At 43.3% G+C, this 15,168-nt stretch overlaps 2 protein-coding genes across 2 annotated transcripts; both read right to left on the reverse strand.

Moving 5' to 3' along the window:
• Window positions 1–739: 739 nt before the first annotated feature.
• On the reverse strand, window positions 740–3,533 carry LOC133131312 (tubulin beta chain-like). Its single transcript, XM_061246617.1, has 4 exons — window positions 3,367–3,533; window positions 2,415–2,523; window positions 2,168–2,278; window positions 740–1,980 (listed from the first exon to the last, which is right to left on the reverse strand). The coding sequence occupies exons 1-4, from the start codon at window positions 3,421–3,423 to the stop codon at window positions 920–922; spliced, it is 1,338 nt and encodes a 445-aa protein (XP_061102601.1). The 5' UTR covers window positions 3,424–3,533; the 3' UTR covers window positions 740–919.
• A 4,644-nt stretch (window positions 3,534–8,177) lies between these two features.
• On the reverse strand, window positions 8,178–14,172 carry neff2 (neuronal intermediate filament family member 2). The gene is given in 4 exon segments (XM_061246615.1): window positions 8,178–9,207; window positions 9,210–9,267; window positions 12,092–12,216; window positions 13,068–14,172. Coding segments are annotated over 4 exon segments (1,350 nt in total). The 5' UTR covers window positions 14,070–14,172; the 3' UTR covers window positions 8,178–9,042.
• Window positions 14,173–15,168: the final 996 nt, after the last annotated feature.

Below are 15,168 nucleotides of genomic sequence, written 5' to 3' on the forward strand. Positions count from 1 at the left end.
TCTCTGGGAACATTGCGGTGCTGACCCGGACATGCAGATACTTCCTGTACAACATCTGGAGAATCCGTCCCTTTCTCAGCACCTACTCCAAGTGATGGTACTGTCCCACCTGGACTACTACAACTCTCTTCTGGCTGGCCTTCCAGCATCTGCTTTTAGACCCCTGCAACTTATCCAGAATGCAGCAGCTCATCTGGTCTTCAACCTACCCAGACACTCCCACATCAGCCCCTGCTCACTGCCCTCCACTGGATTAAGGGGTCAGTGTACCTCCAAAAGATCATGCAAGGAACATGCCTGCAAGACCTCTCCTTTCTGTCACGGCAGGACATCTGGCACCTCCCCCTCTTCACACTTCCTGGTCACGACTGCAGTCTGTTCTGGCCCCACAGTGGTGGAATGACCTTCAGCAGAGTCTTTGACCACCTCCAGGCGCAGACTGAAAACACACCTCTGCAGGCTGCACCTCTCCCCACTCTTCCTGACCTCCCTATTATTTATAATTGACTATGTATGCAGTTTATTGTAGTTTGTATCTATACTCATTTCATTATCATTTATGTTATGTTTGCAAAGACCATTTTATTGCTTGTTTGTCTCATCAGCTTCATCTACAAGGTTATAATCCAAGAGATGGGGACCCAAGTTCTTATCTTTGTGGTTATTCCTAGCACTTGGAACTGTAATTGTTCACATGTTATAGATGACCATAAAGGGGCATATATGAAAGATAAACACATTTGCTACCAAATGTAGGGCTTTTATTGAATGTTGTTAATCATACAGTGACAGCACATGTTGGTTGCCAAGCGGCGTTACGACATTCAAACTTGATACTGAAAGGTGTAAAAACAAAAACAAGGTTTCACAAAGTGGATCACATCATGGGGTTTTAGTTTGACAGCAAGGAATGAAAAGCTTAAGCCAGGTCCTCCTCTTCTCCCTCGTCAAACTCGCCTTCCTCTTCAGCGGTTGCATCTTGGTACTGCTGGTACTCGGACACCAGGTCATTCATGTTGCTCTCTGCCTCGGTGAACTCCATTTCATCCATCCCTTCTCCAGTGTACCAGTGGAGGAAGGCCTTGCGCCTGAACATGGCAGTGAACTGCTCGGAGATGCGCTTGAACAGCTCTTGGATAGCAGTGCTGTTGCCAATGAAGGTGGCGGCCATCTTGAGGCCCCGGGGTGGGATGTCGCAGACGGCAGTCTTGACGTTGTTTGGGATCCATTCCACGAAATAGCTACTGTTCTTGTTCTGTACATTCAGCATCTGTTCGTCAACCTCCTTCATGGACATCCTGCCTCGGAAGACGGCAGCCACAGTCAGGTAGCGCCCGTGCCGTGGATCACAGGCGGCCATCATGTTTTTGGCATCAAACATCTGCTGAGTGAGTTCAGGAACAGTGAGGGCGCGGTATTGCTGGCTCCCCCTGCTGGTGAGGGGGGCAAAGCCGGGCATGAAGAAGTGCAGACGGGGGAAGGGAACCATGTTGACAGCTAGCTTACGGAGGTCGGCGTTTAACTGGCCAGGGAAGCGCAGGCAGGTTGTGACCCCGCTCATGGTAGCGGACACCAGGTGGTTCAGGTCTCCATATGTGGGTGTAGTGAGTTTGAGGGTGCGGAAGCAGATGTCGTAGAGGGCCTCATTGTCAATGCAGTAGGTCTCATCTGTGTTCTCAACCAGCTGGTGGACAGAGAGGGTTGCGTTGTAGGGCTCTACCACAGTGTCCGACACCTTTGGTGAAGGCACCACACTGAAGGTGTTCATGATGCGGTCGGGGTACTCCTCTCTGATCTTGCTGATGAGCAAGGTGCCCATGCCAGAGCCAGTGCCCCCACCAAGAGAGTGGGTGAGCTGGAAGCCCTGCAGGCAGTCACAGCTCTCAGCCTCCTTCCTCACCACATCCAGGACCGAGTCCACCAGCTCAGCTCCTTCAGTGTAGTGGCCCTTGGCCCAGTTGTTCCCAGCTCCACTCTGGCCTGCATGGAATTAAGGTTTAGATGTTTAGCTGCACAGCACATACAATACAATTTGACCTTTTGATTTTTATTGTCAGGCTGATATCCTGAGTAATCAGGGCAACACCATAGCTGAAATGTAGAAATAATGCAGTCAAAACACCAATCAATACAATTAGCAAGAACTTTTAACAGAAATGAGACATACCAAAGACAAAGTTGTCTGGCCTGAAAATCTGGCCAAAAGGTCCAGATCTCACCGAATCCATAGTCCCTGGCTCCAAATCGACCAGGACTGCACGTGGCACATACTTTCCACCTAGAACACATTCAATTAGACACTGTACATAAGCAACAATTTCAAAATGCACAAATTGCACTTTCACATCACATCTGTGGGGACCAATTATAGATTAACCAAACCCAGCCATTCACCATTACAAACCATTTCTTACCAGATGCTTCATTGTAATACACATTGATCCTATCCAGCTGCAGGTCACTGTCTCCAAGGTAACCGCCGGTCGGGTCAATACCATGCTCGTCACTGATCACCTCCCAGAACTGGAATGACAAGAAATAATAATTTGGATAATTTCAGGATTGTTCACAAATGACAACGCCCAGGGTATAAAATCCCAGCCAGCGTAATTGCGGCATTAATTAAATTAATTAAACAACAACACACGAATATTATTCAAATCCTGAAACATTTTATTATTTTCGCATGGTTCATTATTGGTTTATATTTGCGTTGAATACTACGTATTAGATTTTGGAAAGCATGTAACCATACATTGAAACGTTCTTGGAGTGATACAAAGATTTCACAAATTAAATGTAAAAAAAAAAAACAATAATAATAAAAATGCCGTAAGATCTCAGCGTTTGCCCCGATAAAATGACCGCATTATAACAGACTGAACAAGACCCGTTCAGCCATATTGTCCCTCTCCACGCGATTATTCCAGGGCGGCCAACACCCTATTCTCGGCCTCTTTCCCCGAGTAGCCTACTACGCAGTTCGACTTGATATGAATGAAGAAATCTTTCTTTTATGCCATTTAAAACATGAATCTCCGAATTTAACGAGTTATACGACCAAAACATGTCAGTTATGAACAATTTTGCGTTTAACGTTTTACAGCAACAGAAACGCATCTAAAAATCATACGTCTGGATTTTTTATTTTATTTAAAAAAATATTTTAAGGGAGAACTAGCCACTTGCACATCGCCTAAATAATCTTGACTGCAGATGGCTAACTAGCTCAGTAAAGATTAATTGTGATCTAGTTTACTAGCCACCAAGCACGCCACCGGCTAACGGGAATTTTTTTTTTTTTCCCAACAATATGCAAGATGGTTTACCATTTCATTGATTCATAATTATACATATAACACTAACCTTAGCGCCGATCTGGTTTCCGCATTGTCCAGCTTGCAAATGAACGATTTCCCTCATTTTGTGCTTTGTATGAATGGTAACTAAATTGTATCAAACTTTAAAAGCCGCAGTCCCAGTCAGTGTTATGCGCCACAGCCCTGGAAAAGAAATCCCTTGTCTAGCCGAAGCCGACTAGTTGCATTGCCCTGGATTTCTGAGACGCCTATTGGTCTTTTCGTTCACTACACCCGCCCTATCGTCATTTTAATTGGTAACTTTCTGTCGCTTGTTCCCTACCATACTGCCAGACAGACAGCGCAGCGATTGGTCTACTTTTTTGGAATGCCATTGGTAGAGTGGGTCAGTAGGAATCTCTGGTAGGAACAATGCTGTAGTCATACGATGCAAAAATAAATATAACCCCTGGCAAAAATGATGGAATCAGCACACTTAGAGGATGTTCATCCAGCTTTTTTACTTCATCGCAAATAAACAAATCTTACACAAAACGATGTCTGTTTAACAGCTGAACATTCTAGCTTGGTGAAACATAGTTCAAATAAATTAAATGCATTTATTTTAACTAATAGGATATTTTTTTCCAGATCAAGTAGAGGAAAAAATATGGAATCACTCAATGTTGAGGGAAAAAAAATGGATTCATCAACAAAAAAATACATCACAATTAGTACTTTGTTGCTCCTCCTCGGACTTTTATGGCGGCCTGAATTCTTCGAGGCATGGACTGCACTAATGAAAAAAAAAATTCTCCATCAAGCTGGTTCCAACTGTCTCGAATAGTGGTTGACAGATCAGCTTTGCAGGATGGAGCCTTGTCATGGACCATTTTTTATTATTTCCACCAAATTTTCAATTCGATTAAGATCCGGACTGCTGGCCATGTCATTGAGTTGATGCCTTTCCTGAAGAAAAGCTTTTACACTATTTGCTCTGTGGCAAGATGCATTGTCATCTCATCATCAAACCTATTTTCTATCGATGGAATGAGAAACGTGTCCAAAATTTCAATGTACACCTGTGCTATTTAAGTATCTCCCCTGGTCCTTTACCTGACATGCAACTCCATATCATAAATGACTGGGGAAATTTGCTTGTTTTCTTCAGGCAGTTATCTTTGTATGTTTTATTGGAACGGCACTAGGCAAACATTTCCAGCATCATCATTTTAGCCCATGCAGATATGTGACTGAATATCACTTTCATCCAATCATCTGTACTCCATGATTTCTTCTCTTTAGCCAACTGCAACCTTGTTTTCTTCTGTTTAGGTATTTGAGTTTTCTATCCTGATGCTTTGACATCTTCCTGTATGTTCTCCTTTTATAACCTTCCCATTTTGTTTATACCTGCGCCAAATTTTAGACACAGCTGACTGGGAACTACCAACATATTTTGCCACACTCCATGTTGGAATTCCTACTTCAAAAGTATGTCATTCATTAAAATATTTTAATCTAATTTGTTTGAGGTATGTTTCATGAAGCCAGAATGATCAGCTGTTAAACAAAATTCGTTTTGTGTCAGATCTGTGATTTGTTTATTTGCTATGAAGTAAAAAAGCTGGATGTACATCCTCTAAGTGTGCCAGGGGTTGTATATTGTTATCTTCACATAGGCTGTCCCATGCTTCAATTTTGGATCTGTTTACAATCCTCCTGGGCTTTTTGTTAATATAGTTCCTCATGCAACCATAGCACAATGTAGGTAAGTTTTCAATGCACTCATCATCTGGACTTCTGGACAAGAACAATTTACACATGACGTTACCACAAATATTTTTGGATATTGCCATATTGGAAATCTCCTTGCTCTGAACACCATTTGTCCATGAGGTCCTGTACTGACCAGTGAGACAACTGCTCTACTTTGACCAGGATTTTTTTTCAACTTGCTTCAGAGGCAAGCCTGCCCTCTACTGGCCCTCAATCACAACTTCAAACAGCAGTCTCGCTTTCCCACCAGATATTACCAGTAAGGAAGGAAAGCATATTCAGAAGGCATGCTGTGTATCCTGACTTGCTGTGAACCTCACCATATGCTACTGACACCTATTCTGCAACTTGGACAGAAGTTTCCCTCCCTTTCATTGCTTGGCATATAAATAGCAATATGGAGAAATAGCATTTTGTTTTTTTCTTGGAATTTTAATTTGCTTCATTCATTATCCTAACCCGCTTATCCTGAACAGGGTCGCAGGGGGGCTGGAGCCTATCCCAGCATACATTGGGTGAAAGGCAGGAATACAACCTGGACAGGTCACCAGTCCATCACAGAGTACACACACAATTCACTCACACCTACGGGCAATTTAGACTCCCCAATCTACCTAACCTGCATGTCTTTGGACTGTGGGAGGAACTGGATTACTTGGAGGAAACCCATGCAAACATGGGAAGGAACATGCAAACTCCACACAGAGAGGCCCCGGCCAACTGGGATTTGAGCCCACGACTGCCTTGCTGTGAGGCGGCAGTGCTACCCACTGCACCATCCGTGCCACCTAATTTGCTTCTTTTTTTGTGCAAATACCTCATAGAGCCCGTAACAAAATCCAGTCCCATTACATTTAATTCATGATTGTGTGTGTGTGTGTCCATGCATTTTCTAATTATAAGCTCTTGTGGCAAAATTTGGTTTCAATTAAATTAGGTCCTGCACTGAATATGACACCAGGCCTCATTTCCCTCAAATAAATCAAACAACAACATTTTATTTTATTAAACATATGTGTACTTGTATTTGTTTTTAAAATTATGTATTTTATAGTCAGTAAAATTAAGGGACAACTGAATCACATTTGCCATTGGGTGGAAAGAAACCAAATAGCTGCTTTATTAAGGAGAGTATAGTCAGCTCTATCAAAAAGCAGAAGAATAACTGCCATGTTATACATGCTTGACACTGAAGAAGAACTCGAAGCCATGTCCATTTTCCCTCTGATCATGATTAAAATCTCGGACAGTGTTTAAATGGTCTTATATCTACTGTATATTTCATATAAGTCATGAGTGAAAGCTGTTTCTCCTGACTCACATCAGCGAATGTTGGAGACAGGCTCAGAATGTGGTAAGATGCATGCAGAGCAATTTCAATCAATTTGGCAGTTGGTGCTGGCAGCCTGCAGGCAGTGACTTAATTCTGAAATAGGTGATGTGTTTAATCTGCTGCTGACAGCACATTTTGCTGATGTGAGCGCAAAAAAAGTATTGTTTTGGAAAACAAGCTAATGATTGGTACAGGAATAAAACATCTAGGGATTGTTGCACCCTATGTGATGAAAAAATTGATTGTTGAGGAAATTATTTTCCATGAATTCTCTCATGTGCTATACAGTAGATTTGTAGTTTTTGTATTGGAATGTAGATACAGATATCCTCCAAGACTACCCTTCTAGGCACAGTATCACAAGGCGTATTTCGTCGGAAGGTATTTTGCAGCACCCGAGGGATGGCCAGGTAGCTTTTCTGTGTAAACTCTTGAACAGGTTCAGTGGGACCTGCTTTACAATGTTTCTCAGCAATTATTTATGGCTAACAAAGGAGTGGGTGTATCATGGAATTTGTAACATAGACTAAAATAGAATTTTCACTCTCTGGAGTTGGCAGTAGTCACCCTTCAAAGCAATGATTAAATCCTAGTGTTTTGTTTAAATGCCATGTATCTGGCCTTTAACAACCAAAATATGATATTAACAATTATCTGCAAACATAACTGTGATAAATAATTAATATATAACAAGAAGGTTAATGATAATGTGACGTGATCCTGCTGCTATTTGCTGTTGAAAGACTGTTTATTTTAAATGTCCTATCTGGAAAAGGTGGCCCTATTGTTCTGGGTTTGACAGGCCATCGTGTGCTATACTGAGCATGTTCACAGGATATTGTACAAGGGCAATTTGTAGTGGTAGCTAGGAGCAGGGAATCCTGGGATATGCTGCAGTGCTGTTCCATAAAAAGTGCAGCTGATGGCTCATCTGTGTACACTTGGAACAGTGTCAAAGACAGGGAGGCAGTATTATCAGCAGCTACAGTATAAAAATGTGTAATGTAACTACAATGCTGCAATATTTTAACTGTTAGCCTGTATTCATCAGACTGCATAATGGCACAAATCTGTGAATAAATGTGTGGATGCTAGTAAACCGCACAAATAATTCTCACAGAAATAATATTGCACACTCCAGTTATGTTTTTTCACCTGCAAACAAGCATGCACGCATCCACAGACACACACAGACATAGACTATTCATGCATGGAACAGCAGAGGCTCACAATCTTGTAAAGTGTGATGCGATTTCAAAAGGACCTTTTAAAAATAGAGCTGACAAAGCTGTAGCTGTTTCACCCACAGCGTCACAGCACTTGAGCTACACCGCAGTGGTGCATGCTGACATCATGAGGCAGTCGAGCTGCAGTGCAGCAGCTCCTATCGATGGAGTTCTCTCGCCAAGAGATCATTTCAGGAAAGAATATCCCTTACTGAGGGAGAATCAGGTGCCCAAATCTAGCATCAATAGTCCTCAGTTTCCGGTTGTCCACCTTAAACTGCCCACAATGAAATATATTGTAAAGATGGAAGGGGACAAAAAGGATTTTTAACAAAGAACATATAGTCATATTTATGAAAAGATCTACCAGTTCATTGGAGTTTTGGTGTCAAAACGTATTGGTGTTTTGCTGATCTGTGATTGTGAAAGTAGTTCTTGCTATGATATCAATATACATCATTAGGGGCTATCTTTAGGGAGACTGGGTTCAGAGAAACAATCATGACGTAAAACAATGTCAAGAGCTCAAGGACACAGGAGCATAGTCAGTAAAGCCATGTTAGTTTTATTCAGCAGGTCACTGGCACATAGATATATCAGGCTTAAAAGGTGCAGACTTGATATAGATTCACAGATTTTAAGTGCCGGTCAGACCTAAGATCGGTACAACAGAAAGCTTAGTTACCAGGCATTTTTATTTTTTTGTTATTTTTGTTTTAGGTTTACAGTGTATTCTTATTTAATGGGCTTAAAAGAAACAAGAACAAAATGCAAAAACAGCTAAGTGAAGACTTCTGTCTGATGTCACAAATACGAGGCGGACCTCTGTAGACAGGCGCTTGAACTTTCTTCCTGAAATTCTCATTCTATTTTGAGCTTCTCCAGCTGAAAGCAACGTTGTGAAACCTAGATTTAGAGCCTTGATTGCAGTTGGTAAAATAAAAAAATAATAATATTTATTTAGCCATGATCACATTTGTAAAGATTTATCATTTGATTTCATTGAGAAAGTTAACTGAAACGTACCTCTCTGACTGAAGCTCAACATACATGAAATATCAAAGAAGACCAAAGCAAATGTGACGGTGCTCTACTGCCCGCAATGAAAGAGTTTCCTTAGAACAAAACAGACATCTACTGATTTACTGATTAATACAATAGGATCAGCAGTACAGCCCAATATCCTGTTGGTAGAACGCAAAGATCTGTCATTTATTATCTTGCATCTGAACGAGGTTGAGTAAAATCTAAACATCCACAGCTGAACTGAATTTAGCCTGCCCTTACAAACAATTGGTTAAATGTTTGCTGAATTGGCTTGGGCAGAATCAAAATTGAGCTTGGAGTTTAAGTAAGAGCTTTGGGCCCTACCAAAAGGATATTGTGCCTGGGCTAGGCTCTGGTGTCATGGCTGACGCAGTGCTGCTTCTTGGCTCTCTCTGTTGCTCTCTCTGGGGTCTTGCACCCTTGATGTCCCGTTCTCAGAGTCGGAGTGTGTGGAGAAGAAGGGGGAGTTTGTGGTGGACCTCTTGTTTTGAACAAGGGCACGTTGGGCTTGAAGGTGGGGGTTTAGGTGAGGGCAGGCAGAGAGGAGAAGCTCAGCCTTATCTCCTCGCCTTCCAGGAGCTTCCTGCGGAAACAAAGGAAGAACAACTTCCTGTTTTAATGACATTTAATGCATTACGAAATTCCATCTTACAACATTATTTTATAGGATATGACTTGACAACATTCTATTTGTACAACATGCTGCCTTACAGACTTGCAGTCATGTCATCTTGTGATGTGGCATGACAGAGCAAACGATGACATCAAAGAGAATGACTCATGAGTGATATGAGTCATTACAATCAATCATCAGTCAGGAGGAACCCAGGGGAAACCACAAAAAACAATGAGAACATGGAGTAGTGGCGAAGGTACATGACTGGGAACTGCAAGTTTGGTGGTTCAATCCCCAGGGAAGCCACAATGAATTCTGCACAGCTGTTGGGCCCTTAACCCAACATTGCTCCAGGGTCACCTATTTAGCAGATGGATAAAACCATCTGCTGAATGGCATAGCATGTAATGTAATTAATATAATATTGTATAATATCATAACAAACTTTGTAGTAACCATTGAATCATTTCTGTATGTGCATATATTCCCCACAGACCAGGAGGCAGACTGCTGCTGCAGGATCTCCAGGCCTCATAAAGCTAGCACAGTTTTATGAATGAAAGATTCTTAACCTGTGCTGGTCAACAGTTTGAAGTCCTTCATTCAGTCTAGATTCTTGAACTTTGAACATGTTGTGCTGCAGAATGCCATATTACAACACCCTCTTTAACATCATATTTTGTAAAAAGACACTATTATGTCTTGGTTTACAGAATCTTGTTTTCAAGAATCTATTTTTAAAGAGCTAACTTCCTGTTCCTGCTTTGTAGAATAACATTTTTGACATACAAATTTGCTGTATGTGACTTTAATAAACATTCAATAAGCAAAGAATACTTATAAGCTAACAAATTGAATCTAATAATACAAATGTAGTAATAGCCAGTTATAGCTAGCAATACTAAGCTCTTACACAGAAATGAGTACAACTGAAACCCTCCCTCCCTGGAAGACATGGCCAATTATTCACCATGCTGAGTGGTTTCTGCATGCGGGGCCTTTGAAAGGTGGTGCCAATTCTACAGCAGGGGCACACAGCTTAGGGGAGTCCACAGCTGGAGTGTGCCCACGTTTTATTAAAAACGGTCTCAGAGAAATATTCTTTCAGGGGGCCAGAATTCCTAGCTATGCCCCCGTCGTTGACACAGGTGGAGGTTGAGCTCAACACCAAGCTGTAGATGGTTTCAGTCGACTCAACTATTGCTTTAGTTTGCAGCACCATTAATCCTCCTTTTCTCAGTCTTGCTTTGCAGCCAAGATCTTTAGTGTCCAGACCATTCAATGTATCCACAATTCTGCTTTGAAATATACAGTTTCGCTCCATATTCCTTTACAGCATCTGACAGCATTTTAGTTCATATCTGTATTGTTTAGTTAACATCTATATATTTTGATCTATATATTGTATTTCTCTAAAGCCTCAGAAGAGGCAGCACGGATGGTGCAGTCGGTAGCACTGCCGCCTCACAGCAAGGAGGTCCTGGGTTCGCATCCCCGTCGGCCGGGGCCTCTCTGTGCGGAGTTTGCATGTTCTCCCCGTGTCTGCGTGGGTTTCCTCCGGGTACTCCAGTTTCCTCCCACAGTCCAAAGACATGCATGTTAGGCTGATTGGAGAGTCTAAATTGGCCGTAGGTATGAGTGTGTGAGTGAATGGTGTATGTGCCCTGTGATGGACTGGCAACCTGTCCAGGGTGTATTCCTGCCTTTTTAGCCCAATGTATGCTGGGATAGGCTCCAGCCCCCCTGCGACCCTGTTCAGGATAAGCGGGTTCAGATAATGGATGGATGGATGGATAAAGCATCAGAATATTTCTCTTGGAAATAAATTATTTTAAATGTAGGTTGCAGCCATAATCAAACTATAATACTGATTAGCCATGAGAAAATGTGTGCTAAAACTGCATGCTTATAGTCTCAGCCATGACCTCTGATCAAACTGCTCACAAGGGGCTGTTCATTAATATTTTATTTTGGAGGAGAAAAAAAATCAATGAATTTCTTAAAAGAAACAGACAGCAGATTTAATTTGCTGAGGCCGTTAAGATTCAAAATAAACCACTGGCATGCAAGATTAATGTCCTGAAAGTAACGTTTCAGCCAAAATGTGGAAGCTATCTCTTCAAATTTCATCTGTATCCAGTACTGTATATAAGCAGTCCTGAACATCAAATCCCACTCTGAACCCAATATGAGTCCTCCAGTCCAACACTACAACAAAATGTTTAGGCCACGTACCAATAATCTGTTTTAAGACGTCTGAGAAAATAACCTCCGTACTGGAAATTGCACTAAGATTGGACATTTTCAGTATATACGTACACTTTTATTAAAGGAAATTGCCATAATATACGTACAGTACGTCACCATTGTGGGACATCATCACTGTCTGCATTTGGATTTTGCTGAGTCAGAATCCAGCCTGTGCACCATCAGCTGAATTAATATGCCAGGTGTCTCCTTCAGCCACAGTCCATTATCAGGATCAGTAGCCAACAGAATAGAGGTCACCAAGCACTGAGCTGGATGGCAATGACACATTAAATGACCCATTCTGCAGGGGGAAGAATGCCTCTGGGCATCTGCCTAAGCTTAGCTCTTATGCAGTGGGCAAAGACATAACTTAAACCAAACACAATATAACACCAAAATAGAAGTTCCAGAAAGCATTTCAGAATGAGAGCTACGTTAAAACAGAAACAACCTTCAGCCTTCATATGAATAGTGGGGATATATTTAGTGATACTGTTGATTTTCTGTTGCTTTATTTTATTAGAAAGCTGATAGAACTTACCTGTACGCAGCGATTTCAATGTCAAGGGCCATTTTGACGTTCAGGAGGTCTTGGTACTCTCTCAGGTAATGCGCCATCTCTTGCTTAGCCTCTGCAATGTCCTTCTCCAGATCATTTATTTTCTCCTAAAATAACAGCAGTGCCAATAATCTCATGACATCAGAAAGTTCATTACATTTGACCTGCTCCCAATGTCATGTTCTACCCCTCACTGAGTGAAATGAGAATTGAGATTATCTACATTTAAATATATTAAAGTAAGCAAAAGGAAACATTTAAACCGGTATTGTTCTTACATAAATGTACATACCATGCATCCATAACTATGACTTTGAAAACGATGTTCAGGGATAAAATGTGTCAAACTATTGCACATTATTTATAACATATTCTCTTTCTCTTTCTTCATCTTGCAGCATACTCTGAGGATATGTTACTGTGCTCATCTCACTGCTCATTCATACCCCATGGGCAGACCAACCTTTCCTTTACAGCTTCATGAGTTCTGCATGCATGCACTGGGCCAAAGCATCCATCATGCTCACTCACTTTGCTGGTATACAGCAGTCTTTTGAAATACTGTTATATACAGGAAAGCTCTGCTAAGGCCACTACCACATGTAATATCCTTTGTGGGGTGTTATGTTTCCCATTTCTTCAACTTAAAAAAATAACATTTTATTGAAATTATATTTGTCCATGCAGATGATACTAATGGTTATATCATTAATCTGTGTACCAGTGATGTCAAATTGTGCAGACTACAGTATATCTCTGAGTATCATGCTTGTGTGTTTCAGCTGGTTCAATTAGCACAACTCTTAACCTTTTTGAGGCTGAGAATGAGCTATTTCCATCTGAATTCTGTTGTAGAAATATACTATGCAGGGCTGCGGTTAATCATTGGCCCATAAGTCATGCTTTATGGTCATTAGTTCAGCTATCTCCTAGCCTAACGTCCTCTGTGAGCCCTTACCTGGTACTTGGTCACCTCCTTTCCCTGCCTGTCCTCCATATCCTCCAGCTGCTTGTTGAGGGAGTCGATGACGTTGCGCAGGGCCTCGATCTCGGAGGAGCGGGCCTGGAGCAGCCGGCGGTACTCGGAGGTCTCCTCCCGCATGGCGCGCACCGCCTCCCCGTTCCTGCTGGTGGCCTGGGCCACGCCGGCGAACTTGGTGCGGTACCAATCCTCGGCGGCCTGCATGTTCTTGTTGGCCAGCTTCTCGTACTGCGAGCGCACGTCCCTCAGGGAGGACGACAGGTCGGGCGCCTCCACGTCCACTTCCACGCTGACCCCGGCCGCCTGGACCTGCGCGGTCAGCTCGGCGTGCTCCTCGGCGAAGACCTTCCTGAGGAAGGCGAGCTCCTCGGCCAGGGAGCCCGCGCTGGCCTCGGCGTCGCAGTTAGCCAGCGCGGCGCGGGCCGCCTCCTCGCGCGCCTTCCGCAGGGCGTCCTCCCCGTCGGCCCGGAGACGCGCCTCGTCCTCGCAGCGCTCCTTCAGCTGCCCGTGGACGTCCCGCAGGTGCTCGCGCTCCGCCTCCAGCCGCATCTTCTCGTTGGTCTCGGCGTCCAGCAGCGCCCGCAGGCCCCGCGCCTCCTGCTCGTAGAGGAGGTGGAGACGCGAGGGGTCGCGCTGGCGCTGCCGGAGGGCCTCCAGCTCCGCCAGCAGGGCCTTGTTCTGCTGCTCCAGGTGACGCACCTTCTCGATGTAGGTGGCGAAGCGGTCGTTGAGGCCCACCAGCTGCTCCTTTTCCTGGGCACGCAGGCCCAGGAGCTCCGAGTTGAGGGTGCTCACCTGCGCCAGGTCCATCCTCTCCGCCAGGCCGGGCACGGGGCTGGACTGCAGCCGCAGAGCGTGCTTGGCGGCGGGGACGGAGCGGTGGACGGAGTAGAGGGAAGAGGAGATGGAGGATTTGGTGGATCTGGCCCCCCTGTAGTCCTCCCAGGGGCGACGGGAATAGTAGGTATCGTAGCTCATGATATTTTTTTTTTCTTTTTTTTTTTCTTTTTTAATGTGGATGTTTTTTGTTTCAGGTAATTAAATCCCCCTTGTTCTGCACACTCTCACTGAGCAAGCCTTAGCACTGCACCAGTTCAGAAATGCTGCAGAGCTGTATCTTTTATACAGACAGCCCCCACCCCCACTCCCCCATGCCCTTGTGGGGGGGACGGAGACGTCAGCTGCTGCTCAGCCAATGGGAGAGTGCTGCAGTGAGGTTAGTGGGGGAACTTGGCTTTGCGTTTCTCTGCTCAGGCTCATCGGCTGAGCCAAGGTGGTTGTGCCGTAATTATTTTTTTTCCTACTTGGTCAGCACTAGCAGAACACATCACATCATTCTCATTTAATCAGTGATGATCACAGGTAAATTAGTATCATCTTCACATCAACACAGCATGAAATAACCTCTCTGTTTAAGCGGATACTGTCACTATGTCACTGCCTGTCTTTATACTGCAATGTCCACAGTAACAGTATAGCACAGTAACGGTGACATTCTGCATGAAGGAAATACAGGGACACCATTTTATCTCAGCTTGGTTAATGAACTTGAATGTCTAGCAGAAAGCACATTAGGAAATGTTTTAGAGTGTTCAGCTATAATGCTTACACAAAAAGAAACAAATATTCTTATTCAGTCATACTGACAGAGGAAAAATTAGTAGTCGGTGTCCAAAAACCGATCATTTATTTTAATGTATTACATAGACCAGAGAAGGAGAGCGAGATGCTGAATGATTGCTGAATGATCACAAGTCATGTCCTTCCCCTGATTCAGTACAGTACCTTTGTGGCTGACTAATGACAAATGGGAATGCATTTGTTTATCAACAGCATTTTGCTGGAATTCATTTTAATAGTATAATGTTCATGAAAGGCCAAATAGATTGTACTACTTTTATGATTGGCTATAATTGAATCTCTTCTCATTGCTCTAGAAACAAAGGTTACCATAAGCCCAGATGTAGCTGGAAGTCCCAGCCCAGGAAGGACTGCAGACTTAGCTGCATGGAGATTTATTTGAGTGGCATGATGCTTTTTTAGCAAATAGGCATTGCCTCCCATTGACATTGGAGTA

The sequence above is a fragment of the Conger conger genome, chromosome 6 (assembly GCF_963514075.1).
Source record: "Conger conger chromosome 6, fConCon1.1, whole genome shotgun sequence".
Taxonomy (NCBI): Eukaryota; Metazoa; Chordata; class Actinopteri; order Anguilliformes; family Congridae; genus Conger; species Conger conger.